This window comes from Sorghum bicolor, chromosome 1 (genome assembly GCF_000003195.3).
Source record: "Sorghum bicolor cultivar BTx623 chromosome 1, Sorghum_bicolor_NCBIv3, whole genome shotgun sequence".
NCBI lineage: Eukaryota > Viridiplantae > Streptophyta > Magnoliopsida > Poales > Poaceae > Sorghum > Sorghum bicolor.
The window spans coordinates 63,039,420-63,060,279 of NC_012870.2; the positions used below are offsets into that span (position 1 = coordinate 63,039,420).

At 39.5% G+C, this 20,860-nt stretch overlaps 1 protein-coding gene across 1 annotated transcript; it reads right to left on the reverse strand.

Moving 5' to 3' along the window:
- Nucleotides 136–11,230, reverse strand: LOC8077068 (3beta-hydroxysteroid-dehydrogenase/decarboxylase). Its single transcript, XM_021452651.1, has 8 exons — nt 10,966–11,230; nt 3,493–3,582; nt 3,203–3,336; nt 2,774–2,932; nt 1,608–1,730; nt 1,449–1,528; nt 313–520; nt 136–204 (listed from the first exon to the last, which is right to left on the reverse strand). Exons 1-8 carry the CDS (start codon nt 11,228–11,230, stop codon nt 136–138), a joined length of 1,128 nt encoding a protein of 375 aa, XP_021308326.1.

Here is a 20,860-nt window from a genome sequence, read left to right on the forward strand (position 1 = left end):
TTGTCATATGACATTGTTAGAAAAATATTGACAACATATATATTATAGATTGTAGATCTAGTAGGATGTACTTGATACATCATGTATGACAAATAATGAGAGTACATGGGCAATTGATGTAAAAAATTCATACCTTTACTCTCTCTTAGAAAAATCTTTATTCCTCATTTCAATATACACTTTCACTGCTTTCTTTAAACCATCCTAGACCATAAGTCAAAAAATAAAAGTGTATGCACATTTCAAATAAAAATGAGTTACATGAATAGAGAAAAATATGAAGATAATAGAAAAAGAGTTTAAGTTTAGAACCTTTAGTGTCACAATAGGTTTGTAGCCAAGTTCTTCGATAGCTTTGTTACAACTAGATGTTCTATTGAGTGTTATGTATTTAATCCTCGCCGGTGTTAGCATTTGAGGCTGGCGAATTCCAAAATTAGAGAAAACAAACATATATGCCCACTCTATTAAATAGCTTGCTGGCTTGATAAAAACTGTAGGTATCCTTATCTTGGGTATTCTAAAAAAACATTCAACATAAATATTAGCAATGAGAATTATTTTGTATCATCTCTACTAAGTATGAAAAATATATAATCAAATGAAACAAATAAAGTATGTATCGCAACCTAGACAAGCTATAATAATAATAATAATAATAATAATAATAATAATAATAATAATAATAATAATAATAATAATAATAATAATAATAATAATAATAATAATAATAATAATAATAATAATAATAATAATAATAATAATAATAATAATAATAATAATAATAAATCAATTACATGGTGAAAATTATAAATGAATAAAATAGTTCCAAATTGAACCCCTTTTCTACATTAAATTTATAAAGTACACTACACAAAAAATCAATAGTTCTAATGAAGAATTGATGAAAGTAAATATTATAGAGATGTATAATTGAACAAAAGTATTGCACCATAAATACAGAAACTAGAATCATGGATAATATTTTAGAGACTTAAGTATATATTATCATAGGGAAGAATTTTCTTTGTAATATATAGGTATGTATCTCCATATTTTTTTGTAGGGAAGTAAACAATATCAGTTAATAACAACAATCATTCAAATATGAAATGCGTTAACTTTTTAAATGCCAATATTGTAAATCAAGGCCTTCAATAAGTTATTTGGTTATGTGTAGCTTAAATTTTTCATAGGTGTTAAATAGTACCATTATAGTAATGTTCTATGTCTAGTGCGCTATCAAAATTAATACAATTAAACTACAATTTTCCAAGAGGATTACAACTTGGGCATCCATTGCAATACATAAGAAATGTACTATAAAATGAGACAAAACAAAAATAGATGAAATTAATTTAGGTGCACATTGAATAGCTACATTGTAAACTATACTGTGAAAGAAAGTGCTCTATTGAGGTATAAGCATATATCCATAGAATGAACACCTTTTGTATCCAAGTTCTTGTTGAACAAGATATGTGAAGTCCCACATATTCATTGGCTCCATATTAGTTATAAAGTATGCCTAGAAAATTCAAATATATGTCATGAGGTAATTACTTATAGATGAAATATGTGTTTCCAATTCAATAGTAAGAACATACTTTTCCACCACTGGTTTTTGCACCCTCCATAGTAGCAAGAGTCTTATCAGCACAAAGATGACCATGTACAACATTTTCAACATACACAAAATCATCACAATTCTTCCCATCACCAATGGTAACCTGTAGCATATTATGCTAGTTAGATTGTTTATAGAAATATTGATTAGTCCTAAACATTTCTATTGGTTCCTTTATTGGCTCTAGAGTAGTTAAACATTGTTAATGATGCCATTGATATTTGTGATAGTTTTGTATTATTTTGCTTGATTTGGTATTATTATAGGTAGTACTATTACTGACATTGTTTCAAAAGTATAGCTCATGGAAATTTAGTCTTTGTTTTGTCAAGAGAAATAAGATATGAACTAAACTCCGAAGAGTTTATTTTGTAACGATTTGAGCCATTTTTGCATGAAAATTGTTGTTATATTTTGTACTCTCTTGGTCCCGCAAAGAGTTTATGTATAGCAATAATCCTTTAGCTGATTAGTTGTAAAACTCAAGAATACATAGGGAATAAATATGGTTTTAATATGGATTAAATATTTTTCTATGATTAATAGGACACATTAAAAGAAGGCCAAAAGTTGACTTTCTGATTGTTTCTTAGATGGGTAATTGGATGTTATGGATACATACAGCTTGCATCGAATGTACTACATTTGACTACTCATACACATTATATAATTTCACGTTTGGATCACAAAATTACACTTGTCACAAGGTTTAAGAAAGAAAAAGATCCGCTACAGTACATAGCCACATTATTGAGCCATGACTAAATCATTTTTTCTTATGTTTTTTCTGTTCTCTTTTCCTTGTTCCACTCTCCCATGACTGAGGCTTGCCCAGCACAGCCGCCACCTCTCTCTATTAAGGCAAATGAGAAAATAAGCAGCACAGGGGAGAAGAAGAAAGAGGATCTAGGGCTTGCTTGCTCATCATGCATGCACGTTCCTCTCAAAAAAATGAGTGTCCTCTGTCCTCTCCTATCTCCATTTTCTTATTGATTTTATATAACTCATGCAAGGTTGTGGAGGCATCACTTAGTAGTGCCAATGATAAATATAGCTATAATTTGTTTATAATAAAAAATGGTTCTATAATTTATTTATATTTGACAGTTCTATAATTAATATTAACCATAGCATAGAGTCCCTTACATGTGTCCATCCATGATGATCCAAAAATGGTATTACTTTGTCACCTGGGCCAAATATTGCACCAGGACGTAAGCAACATGTTAGAAGGTCATTAATGCAATTGGTCTTGATGACTAACTTCTCTGCTTCTGCCTTTGTTTGTGCATATGCATCAGGAAACTGCCAATAAAAAAGTGTATGGTCAAAAATCTATACATGAATTTACACTGTACTTTATTTTATTTGTGACCAGAAAATATCTAAGCAAAATAGTGCAAGCGAGATGCCAAATTAATCCGCTCCATCAAACATTGGTAACTTTCTCGTCTTGTGAATCATAGCTATAGCAGAAGAGAAAAGATGCAGCCTAGGTAGTATAAAACATTAAGTGCGTGACTGATTATTAATATCTAAGATATCATAATATGCATATAATGCTTATGTAGTAACCTTATCTGGGTATGGCAATGACTCATTTACATCAAAAAGTCCATGAACGCCGTCAAACACAACACCACTAGAACTGGTGTGTATGAGCCTTTTCACCTTGCATATCTTGCAAGCATCAATTACATTCTTCGTTCCTGTGTTGGTATAGCATATCAATAATAGATTATTTTTGCGAATAAGTAAATAGATAATTAGTACATTTAATTAGTTCTCCTTTATGCTATTTCTGTGAATGACAATATACTTTCTCCTACTGTCCTTGGCAGGATTATTCTTGTGTAAATACTCACCCTCCACGTTAACCTTATAGTGAAGTTGCAAGTCATTTTTGCTAGGATCCGCAGCAGCAGTGTGGAAAACAACATCTACCCCTTCAAAGGCTGAATACAAGAAACCAATTATATATTGAGATTAATTATACATTGTCTTATTATTTACACCGCTTGATCATATTATATTGCATATATGAAGCAGAGAATTAATATAGCAATGGTTGTTTGTCAGTCGGTCGGGCATGGCTATTAACTATAGTTCCAAGTCACCCCGAATATATATAGTACTCCGTAGATCCTTATTAATTATTAATCAGTACTAGCATCAAGTATTTCAATTATCACCTTTGGTAAGCTGCTCTAGGTTGCAGAAGCCATTATGGTACCTTGTCTGGCAAAACGGCTTCACATGATCAGGAGAAAAAAAATGAGAGGACCATATTACCCTTCTCTTTCTATTATTGTTTTTCTCCATCCTAAACAATCTTCTTTCTTCCCCAATCCACTATATATGCTATCTCTCCTTTCGCCAACGTGCCCTCCACCACGGTCCTCCCCTGGCTGCCATGCTCCCTTCTTCACAGCCCTCACGGCAGCCGGCACGCGCACCCTTCCTTTGGTGCCACGAGCCAACCCAGCCCTCGTGCCCAGCAGCACCATGGTCTTCCGGCACCCTGCACCACGGCCTCCCCACAACCTTCCCCTCCCCTGTGGTCGTGCGCCGTCCCACGAGCCTCTCGTCACGTGCCCATGCAGCGAGCCCTGATGGACGCACGCGCCCCCACCGTGAGCATCCGTCACGCTATCTCTCTGGGTGGCTGCACGTGCTCGTGCTGTGAGCCTAGGCAGCCGCATGCCCCGGCGGCTATGTGCCTGCGAGTCGTGCGCTATGAGCCCTGGCAGCCGTGCATGCCCGTACGTGAGGGGCAAAGCAGGTATCTCTCCTCTTAGGTTCCACATGGGCGAGGTGAAGCCACTATTTTTTCTATTTCCTACCCCAAAGTTTTGTGAGAGCATATTTTTAGGGGCTTCACTAAAGGAGCAATTTTATTTTACTCCTTTAACAGAAAATGACGCCCTTTGGCAGCATCAGACATCAACTAAATGACTGGATGGTCTAGTGCTATCTCTTAGTGAGCAGCAGACAAGTGATGAGGCCATGTGACCATTGAGAAGTGGTGGTCGATACAACGGATTAGATAACTCAGTAGTGTTGACTGGCTTGATAGTTTTGCCACTCGAGAGGGAAGATGATACTCTTGGTAGATCTTGAACTTCGGTCGCTCAAGATTTGTAACCCTCAGTGGGTGCAACAACATGGATTAAAGGGTGTCCCAACACCTTGAAACTACACGAAAACAATCCAGTTGTTTTGTGTTCCTTTACTTCTTGCATTTGTTTTCTTTATGTTCTTGGGTGTCTGAAGTAGTTGAATGACAACCTTGGATTGTCCTTGTGATATATAGTGTGGTTAGTAATTGGTATGCTTTACATTTTGCAACTAAGGACTTTTGTTAGTGTATTGCTTTGTAAGGACATTGCTTATCGTGAAGGATTTAATAACTCATCGTATTAGTGTCTTTTTGTTTTTTGGGGGTTACCCATGCAATTGGATTGAAGTAGTACATATATTAGGTTAAAGTTTATATTTTAATTTTTAGCCTAATTTACTCGATCTCTAGGGTCATTTTATCTTTACACAAGAAGCCTGTTGGGCAACATCATTGGATCTTGTGGCAAGAGAGTTGTAAGAAACTATGGCTGACATGTATGTTGGTGTGTACGGGTGGGAACGAGCTAGATAAAGACATGATTGATCAAAAAGAATGAGAGATGGACCGGTGAAAGTGGGAAGTGTAGAGAAGGAGAAGTGGTGCTCTTTTGCTTATGAGTTCCTCCCTGATTTCTGTTATATCTGTGGTCGCATTGGCCATATTGATAGACTGTGCTCTATCAGACTGGAAAAAGGGGAGACTCCACAGTTCTCAAGGAGCTTGCGCTTTATACCTGAGAAGAAGAGAGGGGAAGGACAGGAGGAAAGATGGTCCTCTGGTGCCAAACATCAGGGTCCTTGGCTCAGTGGTAGCTCAGGTAGTAGGGGTCTAGTTGGGGCTCGAGGCGATAGATGGGGCTCTTCAGGGTCAGGTAGTGATGGTCGGACTTGGAAGAAGAGTATGGATAATAAAATTTTAGATAAGGGAGAAGAGTCTGCAAGTCCAACCAAGTCACAACTGGAGCCTCCCGGTATAAAATCTTTGGCTAAGAACACTTTGTTGTTGCAGCAGAAAGATACTGAGTTGGTAGCTGTAGTAGATGGTGAGAAAGGTGCTGGGGAGTATGAGAAGAAAGGTGGGAGAAATGGTAAATTTAAACGGCTGGACAAAAGCAGGCCAGTAAAGGGAGAGGGCAGGAAGGGGGAGGTTTTGGAGAAAAAGAGGAAGATGGATCTGGATGAGGAGCCAAAGGAGTCTGGTGTGAAGAAAGTGAAGGGGACAGAGGTGTCTGAGACGCATCAAAACACTATTGTGGGGCCGGCGGACCGGTCCTGCGGGACCCAATGAAGCTAATCGCTTGGAACTGTCGGGGTCTGGGCAACCGCCCGGCAGTTCGTAGTCTTCTGGAGCTCCAGAAGACGGAGGGAGCAGATATTCTTTTCTTGTCAGAGACGAAGTTAGACAAGCGGAGAATGGAGCGTTTCAGGTGGTCGTTGGGTTTAAGCAACATGGTGGTGTGTAAGTGTGGTGGAAAAGGCGGGGGTATTGCTGTGTTTTGGCGGAGGGGGGTAAATGTGGTTCTGAGGAATTATTCCAATAATCACATTGATGTTGATATTTTTCAAGATGATGGTTTTAAATGGCGTTTTACTGGTGTCTATGGTTTTCCACAAACCGAAGATAGGCATAAGACTTGGACTTTGTTGAGGGATTTACATGCACAGGAGAATTTGCCATGGTTGTGTGCAGGGGATTTTAATGAAATATTGTTTCAACATGAAAAGGAGGGGGGCAGTCTAAAGCCACAATCACAGATGGATCGATTCAGGGAGGCCATTGTGGATTGTGATCTTCAAGATTTGGGTTTTGAAGGAGACGTGTTTACTTGGAGAAACAATCATCATAAAGTGGATGGCTATGTACGGGAACGCCTCGACCGAGCATTGGCAAACATGGACTGGAGAGCCAAATTTCCTTTGGTCCAGGTTCGGAATGGTGATCCGCGACATTCAGATCATCGTCCAGTCATTATCCTGACTGAAAGAAAATTTCCTTGTCCAATTCAAGGCAGTAAGCCTTTCTTTTTTGAAGCTGGTTGGTTTGAGGAGGAGAGGTGTGCTGAAGTGGTGAAGGAAGGGTGGGAGCAAGGTGTGGTTGAGGGCCTCACTTCGGTGGCCCAGCTAGTTGGTAGGGTGGCAAACAATCTTTCCTGCTGGAACACAAATGTCCTAGGGGGTTGGGAGAAGAAGAGGAAGAAATTAAAAAAGGAGTTAGAGGGTTGTCGACGTCAGCCTGTCTCGGCGGAAGGGGTGTCGAAGGAAGCACTGCTCAGATTTCAGTTGGATAAGGTGGAAGAACAAATTGATATCTACTGGAAACAAAGGTCGCATGCTCGGTGGTTAGAGAAGGGAGATAGGAACACTAGTTTCTTTCATGCAGTGTGTTCGGAGAGGAAGCGGAGAAATAGTATAGGGCCTCTCAATAATGGTGTTGGGGGTTGGGTGGAGAATGAAGTAGAGAAGCAGGATTTTATTACTAACTATTTCATGCAGCTGTTTACGTCAAACATTAATACTGATGGCCAAGAAATTTTACGTGCTGTCCAACCAAGGGTGACACAGCATATGAATGAGAATCTCATGGAGGACTTTACAGAAGAGGAGATCAAAGGGGCTTTGGACAACATTGGTGATTTCAAAGCTCCAGGCCCTGATGGCATGGCTGCTGTCTTCTACAAACATTTCTGGAACATAGTGGGAGGAAAGATTACTGATGAGGTCTTGAATTTTCTTCGAGGGGGAGTAATGCCGCAGCATTGGAATGAGACAATTATATCCCTAATCCCCAAAGTGCCACGCCCAGACAAGGTGACTGATCTTAGGCCTATAAGTCTTTGCAATGTCTTATATAAGATTATTTCCAAGGTGCTAGCAAATCGTTTGAAAAAGATTTTGCCAGTGATAATATCAGAGAACCAAAGCGCTTTTGTTCCTGGCCGTCTTATTAGTGACAACATCCTGATTGCCTATGAGCTCACACATTATTTAAAGAACAAGAAGAAAGGCTCAGAAGGTTGGGCAGCCATTAAACTTGATATGAGTAAAGCATATGATCGTGTGGAGTGGCCGTTCTTACAAGCAATGATGGTTAAAATGGGTTTTTGTCATGAATGGATTTCTCTGATTATGAATTGTGTGACTTCAGTGTCCTACCGGGTGAAGGTAAATGGTAACATTGGTAAAAGTTTTATACCGGAACGGGGTTTAAGGCAGGGGGATCCACTCTCCCCATACCTATTTCTTTTATGTGCGGAAGGATTTAGTTCATTACTGAGTGCAGCTGAAGATGCTGGGCAGATTAAGGGAGTGCAGATATGTCCCAATGCTCCAAGTATATCCCATCTTTTATTTGCTGATGACTCCCTTTTGCTTGTGCGGGCAACTCGGGATAATGCTGTGCAAATTCAGAGGATATTATCTGTGTATGAGCAAGTGTCTGGCCAAACTATTAATAAAGATAAGTCAGCTATCCTTTTCAGCGGCAACACCCCAGAAGCTGATCGCTTGGCAGTGAGGGACACCCTACAGATTGCGACAGAGGCTTTCAGTGATAGGTATTTGGGACTACCGGTCCATGTTGGGATGTCCAGGACTGGCACTTTTAGTTACTTGAAGGATCGAATTTGGAAAAGAATATTGGGATGGAAGGAGAAGATGCTTTCCAAGGCAGGAAAAGAAATACTAATAAAAGCGATAGCACAAGCTATTCCAACATATGCTATGGGATGTTTTGATCTCACCAAAGGACTTTGTGATAAGATAAGCTCCATGATTGCAAGATTCTGGTGGAGCCAGCAAGATAATGAACATAAGATGCATTGGCTTAGTTGGGATAAATTGACAACAGCAAAGGAGGATGGAGGCCTTGGTTTTAGAGATATTCATGGATTCAATATGGCCATGCTTGCAAAGCAGGCTTGGAGACTGTTAACGCATCCTGAGTCATTATGTGCAAGGGTACTCGGTGCAAAGTATTTTCCAGGTGGGGATATTCTGCGAGCTGGACCAAAGAGAAACATGTCATACACCTGGCGAAGTATATTATCAGGACTAAGCTTACTGAAAAACGGTATTATTTGGAGGGTAGGAGATGGAGCTAGTATTCGAATTTGGGAAGATGAGTGGCTCCCAAGGGATCACAACCGTCGGCCTTTTACACCAAAAGGCCAAATTCTGCTTTCACGTGTACAGGAGCTCATTGATCCTGTCACTGGGTCGTGGGACGAAGTGCTTATCAGAGAAACCTTCTGGGAGGAAGATGCAAAAGAAATTTTGTGTATCCCGGTGCATGAAGGGATGAATGATATTGTGGCTTGGCATTACAATAAGAATGGACAATTCTCTGTGAGGTCAGCATATAAAGTTTTTATGGAAAAAAGAAGAAATGAGCCAAGGGGAGGTGGATCCACCTCAGGGACAGTCATCTGCACTACTGACTCTTTCTGGAAACGCCTTTGGAATCTTAGCTGTCCAAAAAAGATAGTGCATTTCTTGTGGCGTATGGGGCATAATAGCTTGGCTCTTCGTGTAAACCTGAAACGCCGTGGGATGAAGATGGAAACAAGCTGCGTCATGTGTGGTCGCTTTGACGAAGATGGAGCGCATCTATTCTTTAAGTGCAAATATGTACGTGCTATTTGGGCGGAGCTGCAGATTGAGCCAATACGTCAAAATTTGGCAAATGCTATGTCAGCAAGGGAAGTGATAGAATTGGTGTTGGACCTGAATCCTGCGACACAGAAGCAAGTCATTACCCTACTATATCTATGGTGGTCTGAACGCTGTGGAGTAAGGGAAGGTGAGAAGCGGCGTGATGGAGTCTGTCTGGCGCAACTGGTCCATACATATGCAACTGAATGGTCATCCTTGAAGCAAGCAAAAGTACTGGAAGATCGGTCTCAACCCAGGAGGTCTTGGATGCCGCCGCCGGAAGACACTGTCACTGTGATGGGGCTTTTAATCTAAACAATCGATTAGGCGGATGGGGCTTTTTGATACGTACCTGGGATGGAGGTGTCATCGCCTCGGGTTATGGGAAGCTTGATAACGTTGGAGAAGCTTTTCATACGGAGATCATTGCCTGCTTGCAAGCTTTGAATCGGGCAGCTGATTTGGGAATCCAAAAGGTGATTTTGGAAACGGATGCAGTCATGGTTGTGCATGCAGTAAACTCCTCTGATTTTGATCTTTGCTCTGCGGGAGGCCTCATCTGGGAGTTAAAGGATATGCTAATCAACAACTTTACCTCATATGTAGTTGTTCATAACCCTCGCTCTTGTAATTCGGCTGCTCATAGCCTAGCTGCCCAAGGGGTTTTTTTGATTTCGGGTGCTACTCCGGTTCAGGATAGCATTCCAAGATGTACTCGTATTTTGGTCGCCAATGATTTGGCGTCTGTCAATAAGTAATGGAGAGATCTTCCATGTCAAAAAAAAAAAAACATCTAGTGATAGGCTTACGAGAGGGAGATGACCCGTTGTTGCCATGATGACTTTGGAGCAGCCGGTACGGTGTTGTAGTATTGGGGTGGAGAGAAGCACCAATAGTCATGCCTTGGGATCTAACAGGGGCAGCTCCACAAATGGGATCTGTCCGCTGACCACCGTGAGCACGAGCTAGGCAGCCCCCACCGGCCGCCATGGGCGCGAGCTGGCCAGCCTGCATCGGCTGAGGGGACACTGCCCGAGCGCGCGGGATGCAGCCGCCACATAGCCGGCTGAGGGGGAGCTCTGGAGGGCAAGAGGAGGGAAGGAGAGGAGACGTACAAGAGGAGAGAGGAAGGTGCTGCAGCTACCATTTTAACCTGGAGCAGCCCCCATCGTATGCTGGGTCCGCTACTGGTGGCATGCACAGGCTGAAATTAAAGATGAACACACCAAGTTGGCAGCAGTGGCCCAAAGTGTCGAAGAAGGAAGAACTGACTTTCGGAGCGGTGGTGAAACAAAACAAGAAAAATGGAGGGGCGACACCGGCGGAAAGATGAACATTGCATTGGTAGCAAGTTGATGGACGAGCTACTAGCTAGTCTATGTTTAACTAGTGTCTTTCTCTTTTTTTTAGTTTTGTTGTTGGTAATAAGGTGACGCAGCGCGCGCGCAGAACAAATTAAATGACATTTAATCTGTTATTATCACGGGTAAGAGCATATATACTATATATCTTTGGTTCGTTCAGAAAACAAAACACAAAAAAGGAAATGGATCTTTCTTTAGCATCACCTGCAGTAAGCTGCTTTAGGTTGCAGACATCCACGGAGGCATAGACGGCTCGGCCGTCGCCGAGGGCACCCCGGAGGAGGTCCTCCGTCTCGCCGGGGCCGAGCACCAAGGAGGGCGCGAGGTCGGTAACACGAACATGCCACTCACCGGAGCGGAGCAACGCGGCCACCAGGTGCCTGGCCATGAATCCCCGGCCGCCGGTCACCGCGCACCACCTGGTCGCCTTCGCCTCTCGTCGGCCATCGTCAGCACGCGGCGACCCCATTTTTTGCTTAGAGGAGTACACAATACAGTCGCACGTTAGAGCTGTGTGTATGTGTGCAGTGTCCACAACATATATATAGCTCTCTTCCAGGTGTTACGTGTATGTGCATATCATATATATAGCCTGGCCGAGTTTCGAAAAAAAAAACACTGGACGAGGACGACCAAAATTTAAAATCAATTGCTTGATATGGTGCATTAACATAATGCATATATACTACTACTACTACTCCTGTTTAGACCTATACGACGAGTGTGGCTTGGCTCCGGCATCTTCTAAAAGGCATCTCGAGCGAAAGGCTCTCCGCATCAGGGCGAGTTGGTTCTTATCTGATGATGTAACGTGCATGGTTGGTTGGTGTCTACCGATTTGGCGCCCAGCATTCCATTTTCAACAGAATGGAATGCTTTAATTTTCCGCAAACAATTATACATATACATACATGAAAAAAGAGAGAGAAAATGTTACATGCATGAATCCGCTAAAATCCAACGTCCCCAAGAAAAACTTGGTAGCACCAGCCAAGAAGCCCGGCCGGCCTATAATTATAACTAAAGGTGCGGCCGCTCAACCAAGAAGTAATAACACATACATATATGTTGCACATTTGGCATCATCCCGTGCATTATATTGAAGGGGCAATCATTCTCATGCTTCTAGATCATCCAAGCACCCACGAAAAAAAACATGCGAACCCAAATCCTCAATCTCTCCCTAATGAGTATAATTTTCTAAACGGGCCAAGCTCGCTGGGCCAACACGGGCACGAGACGATTTAGCCCGGTACGAAAATGGCCCGGCCCAGCGTCTCCCTTGTAGCACCCGGTTTTAAGAACAAAACCAGATACACACCATATGTGAGCCCAGGATGTCAAATCTCACATATAGCTACAAATAAGGGTAATATCAATAGTCAATGCTTATTATATAACGTACTTAGTATAAAAGATATAACCTTAGACAGCAAACAGCGGAAAGACACTCCGTTCTTCAGGCGAAAGCTCCAAATCCACAAGGACAACTAACTGGTTGAGCACAAGCCTAAACTCTTCTCCAAACTAGCAATCTGGTACCCATCTGGGATTTTTATCCAAATAAAATGTAAAGGCAAGCGTAAGTACATCTCGTACTTAGCAAGAATAACATGGTGTTCATGAGGCTCAAAGGCTAGACACTGGTTGAACTGCATGTAGCTTTTAGTTGTCACAATTTTAGCATATGAGTAACATCAAGTTGTCAAGTCCCGGAGTAAACTCATGATCAAGTAAAGTGAATAAAAGAATAGCATAAACAACATATTAACAATAATAACATTAATGATTTGCCATTAGTGATCATTTATTCTGTATTGGTCTAAGGCCGCTCGTGACCGTGAGCATGACTAATATATCAGTTTTACACTCTACAGAGGTTGTACACTTTCACTGTGAGTCATGATTTACCCTTTCGCCCGAGGCCCGTCGACCTCTTAGCCCACTACCAAGGAAGACGGTTCACTATGAAGCCTTTCAAAGGTTCGTCTAACAAGTTAGGGTCGCTTGGTTTCGTTAGTCAGTCCGTGTGATCCACCCGCAGGAATCCACGGTCTGCTATTCCCCATTTGCGCCACACGGGTAACCTCTAACAAGCTAGAAAAGGTCCTCATACTGAGCTAAAGCCAGAGCCATGTAGCCCTCACAGTTGTACTGTATGTCCCGAATGGTCATATACAGATAAGTCCTTATGAAGAGAAACGAGAGCACCATAGGATAGCCCAATGCTCTAGCCCTCTTTTCCAAAGTTGCTAAAAAGTCATCTTTTAATGTTTATTGCATATTCCATTAATCAAATTACAAGATCATGGTTTAGTGGAGCACTAGCATAAGCTACCCAATGCAAAACCATAGGTGACAAGGTATAAGATCAATGCTAGGAAATCCTTAACAAGAAGACACATGCAATATGAATTGTGTGATTAAAGTTGTAAGGAAACAAGGATGATCCCATGCTATACTTGCCTTAAAACTCCAATCCTTCTTTTAGTTCCAAACCTTCCACAAACTGCTTCTTGATCACCACGTAAAAGCTCACAGTCTAAACTCAGTCATCACATCAACAGCAATCATCCAGAGGCAATCATACAAAGCAAACAAACCTATAATTAGAACAATACACCAACAGTAGAAAATAAAGATGAAAAGTTTATAAAATAAATCTACGTTGCACTACGATCACACAAACATAAAGATCACGAAAATCGGAGCTAAAACGAAAAAGATATAAATTTTCTAAGATTTTATTTAGAAAAGTAATTAATTAAATAGGATGACAAAAATAAAAAGTTGTAAATTTGTAAAACAGTGAGACTAACATGTAGATCTTATGATTACGAATCTAACGCAATTTGAATGTATCAAATCGGAGTTAAAACGAATATTTTATGAGCTAAAAAAATTTAGTGGCAAACTTGTAATTATAGAAAACGTATTTTTAATCTAAACCAAGCTGTTTACGTTTTGCAAACTGAAAGGCAAAGTGATTGGGCCTCACGTTGGTGGACAGGGAGCAGTTTCACCGGCAGCGACGCTTTCTTGGAGCTACAGCAACGCCGGAGCAGCCGACCGCTCGTAGATGTCGTGTATAGACGAGACGACGGCGATCACATTGTAGAAGAGAAAAAAATAATTTTACTTTACTATCTTAGGAATTCTCAAATTAGAGACTTGCCATATGGTAGTCTTTGGTGTGCTTTGCCTAAGGGGTTGGTACACATATATAGGAAGAAAAACTTCCCACCTCCACGTCAACTAGCGATATGGTACTAATTGATTTGCAACCTTTATCTTTACTAATAGGCCTAATTAATTATTAAAGCCTATTAGTAAATGAAGACATGGGCCTTGAGCGTTGGAGAAAAATGAGAGATTTATTATTTTCGGAATTAATTAATTTCATGGATAAAATAATTCTAGAGAAATCCAGAATTATTATTTAAGCCATGAAAAATACTCCGAAAGCTCCAAAAATTCAAGGAAAATTCTTAGAGACATTATGGAATATGAGGAACCCAGATAAAGTATTTGGAGCTCATGATGAGATAATTTGGAGTACCTAAAAATTAGATTATGCTCACGGACAAGTGGAAACAAATTTCAGAAAAAGCTAGAAAAATTTCCAATAAGATTGTAGATATTGTTTGATGAACGAGGAACTGAAATGAGTGAGTTGGATGACAAAGAAAAGATTTTAGGAAGTTCCTAATAAAAACTTGAGCTGAGAAACAAGAATTTTGGTTGTAGATAAAGATAAAGATGTATTGACCAAGGAAGATCGTTCTACTAAACACAATTTTAAAAACTTTGTTTAGTCTCAACACACAAAGAAGCAACAAACAAACATCACATAAAACATATGTACCAGCATGTATGCACAACAATATTGCTAAGCCTTATGATAAATTTTAATTTAAAAAAATATTATTATTCCTACATTTTCATGAACACAAAAATACATAATTAAAATTTTTAAACTATATTTCAAAAGAAGCAAATTTTAGGGTGTTACAATTCTATCCCCCTTAAGATGAATCTCGTCCTCGAGATTTGGTTGGTGCTTACTCAAACCACTGCATGTATGTTTTTCCTTAGATCCTTTTCTCTTTTCCAAGTAGCCTCTTCTTCGGTAATACCGATTCCGCTGAACTTTACACATCTTGACTACTCGACGTCATGTAACCCTTTCTACTATTTCCAAAATTTTTACCGGATATTCTTCATAAGTGAGATCCCCTTTAACAGTCAGTTCTTCTAACGATATCTGCTCTTCTGGCACCCGCAAGTACTTTTTAAGTTGAGACACATGGAAGACATCATAGACTCCTCCTAAACTTTCAGGAAGCTCTATTTGGTAAGCCACTTCATTCCATATTTCTAACATCTTGAAAGGTCCGACATACCTTGGTGCTAACTTTCCTTTCATATTAAACCTCCACACACTTCTCATAGGTGACACCTCCAAATACACGTAGTTTCCCACTTCAGAACTAATTCTCATCTCAGGTGTCAACATAACTCTCCTGTCGAGTCTATGCCACCCTTAAGTTATCTCTGATCACTCTCACTTGCTGTTCTGCATCACTTAGAACCTCTAGCCCAAACACTAGTATTCTTACGTTTGATTCCAAAACAACGGGGTTCTACACTTCCATCCATAGAAATCTTCAAAAGGTGCCTACTGAAGGCTCTTCTGCTAACTGTTGTTCTAAGAAAACCCAGCTTGTACCATACTGCGATGCACAAGCTCTCCATACTTCCTCCAAAATCTGATTAGTTCTTAATCTGCCCAATAGTCTGAGGGTGATAGGCTGTACTAAGTTTTAGCTTGATTCCCAAAGATATATGAACTTATTGCCAGAAGTGAGGCATAAACTGGGTACCTTGATCAGAAACTTTCTTTTTAGGGACCTCAGGCAAACACTCTATCTTTTCCACATACAATTCCACCAACTTTGGTCCATTATAATTAGTCTTAACCAGGATAAGATGAGTGCCTTTAGGCAACCGATCTACTCTCACCCATACAGAATCACAACCTCCCTAAGTACGTGGCAATCCCACTATGAAGTCCATACCAACTTCTTCCCACTTCCACTCGGGGATTTTCATCGGTTGCAATAATTCAGCAAGTCTCTGGTGCTCTACTTTAACTCTCTGGCATGTATCTCATAAAGCAACATACTCAGGTTAAGTTGCTCCACTCTTACACACAACTCTTGAGTCTTCCAACATAACTTCTAATTAATCTTTGTTGTTCCTCTTATTCCCGAGTGAGTAATTAGTAGAGCTCATTTGACAGTGCTAGTGACATCACTCTAGTTCAACACTCAACTCCTCAAATTTTAGTGTCATTCGAATTCCTCTAGCACACTCTTTATGCTTTGAGCATTCGCAAAGGCTTTTTCTCCTTCAAGTGATAACATTTTTCCTAGTCATAACTCTTGATTCACTCAAATCCATCGACAATGTGACCAGCTCAAATCCAACTTCCTAAATTGTCAAGTAACCAATTTCACTAACTTGAGCCAGGATAGATGATTATAATCATGGGATATCTCCAGAGGCAACTTCTCACTTCATGGTAAATTGAAAGGGCATTAACCTATAATATCAAGGTACTACCCCCCTTAAGAAAAATAAACTAGGGGGCACAAAAGCTTGCTCCATCTTCCAAGTGATTATCTCATCATAGGATCTCCTAATACCCGAAAGAAACTCATGAAGAAATCTAAAATTCTTCATGAAACAAAAATCTACAGCTTAGTAAAACAACTCTAACTCATACTCCATCAATCCGATATACTTATGGCCACACCGTTGAAAAGCTGACAAAATCCTCTATGACTCTTGTATAGAATACTTTCTCCGGTTCTATCACTAAGTTTGAGTAAAACAGCCAAACATAATATCCATCCCGGCAATGTCTCAGCATAGATGCAGTAACTTACAGAAGGCATATCTTGAGCTACTTGAATCATATGGTGACCATCCTTATATTGTTGAAAGATTAAGAAATCCTCCACAACATTTTCCCAGATTTAGAATTTAATTTGGCTGAAAATAGGAAATACCAGGACTGTCCAGACTTTGAAATAGAACATAAACATCCAAGTGTAAATGTCATATATCAGGTTCTACTTATCCAAATAAGTTCCAGCTTACACCGTTGGAAAGTTTAGCAAACTGTCTACAACTTTTCTATAGAAAACTTTTCCAAATTCTATAGTTACATTTGTCTCAATTAGTAAGCAACCGAAACTGGTCCAGGTTCCTAACAGCACAGTTGTATCACCTTGTGATTTTCATACTCCAGTTCCAGAATAGCTATAGGGGTGATTCTTGAGGTCAGACAAAGATCTTGAAATGTACCATTGTCTAGAATTTTCTTGTGGTTTTTGATTGCCACGAGCAGAGGTGAGGATAGATTGCTCCGAAGTGATAGGATATAGAGAACTGAAGATAACCAAAACCAAGCTATTAATTTCATTAATCCTTATGGCTTAGATCTATAAGCTAAATGAAGTTTTGGAATAATCCACAAAATCATTGCAATCATTACAAAGATCCAAAGCATGCATAGGCATAATAATAAACCAATTGAGCATTGAAGGTTCACACTCACTCAACTTGCGATACTATCGTTCTCTTCATAGTAAGGGTAAAGATCCTAAAACTCCTCTTTTGATTATACAAGCAGGTGGTAAGAGAGGATTCTAAAAATATACCAAATCAAGGAGTGAAGATAAGAACAACGATTTTTAAAATAAGCAACAAGGTAGGAAGGAATAGCAAGGGTAGAGATATAGTATAGAGGAAAATACCAAGGTTTATAGGGCAAGGGTGTAATAACAATTTCAAAACCTTAAGATGATCAATTACTATCTAGGCTTGTGTCCTACAGTCAGCATTGTTTTGATACCATTTTGTAGCACCCGGTTTTAAGAACAAAACCAGATACACACCATATGCGAGCCCAAGAAGTCAAATCTCACATATAGCCACAAATAAGGGTAATATCAATAGACAATGCTTATTATATAACGTACTTAGTATAAAAGATATAACCTTAGACAGCAAACAGCGGAAAGACACTCCGTTCTTCAGGGCAAGAGCTCCAAATCCACAGGGACAACTAACTGGTTGAGCACAAGCCTAAACTCTTCTCCAAACTAGCAATCTGGTACCTATCCGAGATTTTTATCCAAATAAAATGTAAAGACAAGCGTATGTACATCTCGTACTCAACAATAATAACATAGGGTTCATGAGGCTCAAAGGCTAGACACTGGTTGTAATACTCCAAAACAGTTTTGTATGTCAGAAAGCGTAAAATGGTAAATACATAATTAGGAGTTCTAACGAGTGGCAAACAAATAATTTGTTTATGTCGCTTGAATGGATAATCAGAGACCATAAATGTGTAGAGATCATCGAATGCTTTCAGTTGCACTACTCTTATGCATTGTTTGGAATTTGGGTTATGGAGATATAAATTTTAGAAGTTTTAAGAAAAACAAATAAACAGGAAACATGTACTGTAGCGCGACGCCACAGTGCCGCGCCGCTACAGTACCCATGGTGACCTTTTATATCCCCTTCCAAGGCCTTCAGGTGCCATCCATAGCTGTTCATATTCAAGGAAAAGAAAGGAAGAGTGGGGAGAAGAGAAAAGAAAGGAGAGAAGGGAGGAGGTGGGAGAAACTAGGGTTTCGCCCATGGATTACGGATCACTGCCGTTTTCGTTCCTCATCTAAAATCATCGGGGTAAGATCCTTCTTTTCCCTTTTGTTTTTGTGGGAAATCGATGCTAGGGTTTGGCAATTCTCTTGGATTAGTTGACGAGTTAGGGTTCTAATCTCGAAATTAGGCCCTGCTGTTTTTTCCAGATTGTGCAGTTATAAGTTGTATGCTGTTTTGGGCTATGTTTATATATCTAAAAATCATAGGTAAATTATATTCAAGCAGCATACTTCAATATCTTTCTTTTGGCGTAATGATCACTCTTGTAGCCCTTATGGTCTAAGAGATATGGTCGTTGTTTGTTGATGCATTTGTGCTGTCAGAAATCAGGACACAGTTAGATACATTCAGTTTTATGTTATCATGCGTCCATAATCTCATGGTATGAACTTGTTTGTAATTTCATAAGCTTTCCAAATTGTTAAATATCATATATTGTCGACCATTATAGCTCCAGTTATGTGCGTTTTTGTCAGCTGTTGTTGTTCTGCTGTCTGAAAAGTGTAGTTGGATTCTTGACTCGTTATGAGTATCTTTCAGTCCTTAAAATCCAAATCTTATAACATGAAAGTTGTAGAATATTAGTTAAGTTTTCTATATTCATAAATATCACCATTTTTGGATAAGCATAACTCCACTTATGAATTTTAGAAGCTTACTATCTTGTTTTTGTCGTCAGAAAAGTTTAGTTAAGTTCAGAGATTGTTTATGCTATCTTGAAGATCTCATATGCCAGACTGCTTTATATAAAAGTTGTAGATAATAGAGTTTTATATCTTCTATAGAAATTTCATAATTTTTGAACATGTAACCTATTCACACTAAAAATGTAAAGTAGGATTGCTGCTGTTAATTGGTTGTTTGGTCGCTGTTTTGAGGGTTTTCCAGTGATGAAAATCTGGACAGTTTTGGATCTATGCAGTTTTTGACCCTGTTAAAGAAATAATTAGGTCTTTTATTATTAACAAAAGTTCTAGGATTTTTGTTAATCTTTCTATATTGGTAAAGTTTGTAATTTTTGAATAAGCATATCTCTAGTTATGAAATTTTGAAGTTTGATGTTCTGCTTTGAAAATCAGAAATATTCAGTTGTGTTCTATGGTTAATTATACCATCTTGCAGACCTCTGATGCAAAACCTTTCAGTACAAAAGTTGTATATAACAGAGTTTTACATGATCTGATAAATTATGGTAATTTTTGGATGAGTATTCTAAAGTATATGAAAATGAGAAGAGTTGGTGCTGCTGTCTTGATCGGTAGCGCAAACGGTAGAGGCTTGAATGTCGGGTTTGGGGCGCTTTAGTGCGTATTTGTTCTTACTCTTGCTTGTATGTTGGTGTATGTACTGAGTATTATTTGTGATCAGGTGGTAGCACTTCAGAACGTCGCTAGTGCTTTTGTTCTCCTTCGGTAAAGAGGCAAGTGAATGTAGTGGTGGTTTGCTACCGTTTTGGCTTGTTATTTTCATCACCTACAACTTATTGTCTGTAAGAATATCATACCACTAATATCCAAAACTGCTGACCTTGGTTTATTCAATCATATTTAATTGTGGTCTTATTTATTTATTGATGGTGATGTTATTATTCCATATTGCTATATGTGGTTAGCCCACAACGGTGGAGATGAAGTTGAAGTATCATTGGTGGTGTATGTAATTTCATTGCAGCATGCCAAGTGCATTGCATCATTCATTTGCATTGGAAGTTATGTCGTCGACCTAAGGTCACGACCGTACCGGTACAACATCATGGGATGCAGCTCCACATCTTGTTGGGTGTGCAGGCAGGAGACATATGCATTGCATTCATATGCATTCATGAGAAGTATATTATTGAAGGGATCTTATCTATGTTACTATGAAGCTCTCTATTGTTGGCTATGTTTCAAATTGGAAGACCGTTACTTTTATTTGATATCATGTCAGCTGGGAACAACATATTAAATTGATGTTAATTGAACTTGTGGTTTAAATAGCTTGTCAAAACAAGTTCGCTTGCTGAGATATTTCATCTCACCCTTGCTTTACTCAATCTAGGTACTTGATGCTTGCTTGGAAGGGAAGGGAATTAGCTGCACATCACACACTTATTCATTTAGAGACCTTATGTTTTAATAAATAATAACTTGGTTTGCTCGTTGGTTTTGAAGGCGATTGTTTAAAGTGTGGATGTTAAACTTGATTCCTGTTGAAGTAACTCATTTGTGTTAGGATGTTCATTAATCCTAGTTTGTTATTTTAGTTATTTATATATTTTATTCTTCCACTTGCTATAAATACAAAGGAGATGCTGCCAAATTATTTGTTAGTTGTGTGCAGCTGTTGTTTGTGTAGTTTAGTAGCATTCCGGTGT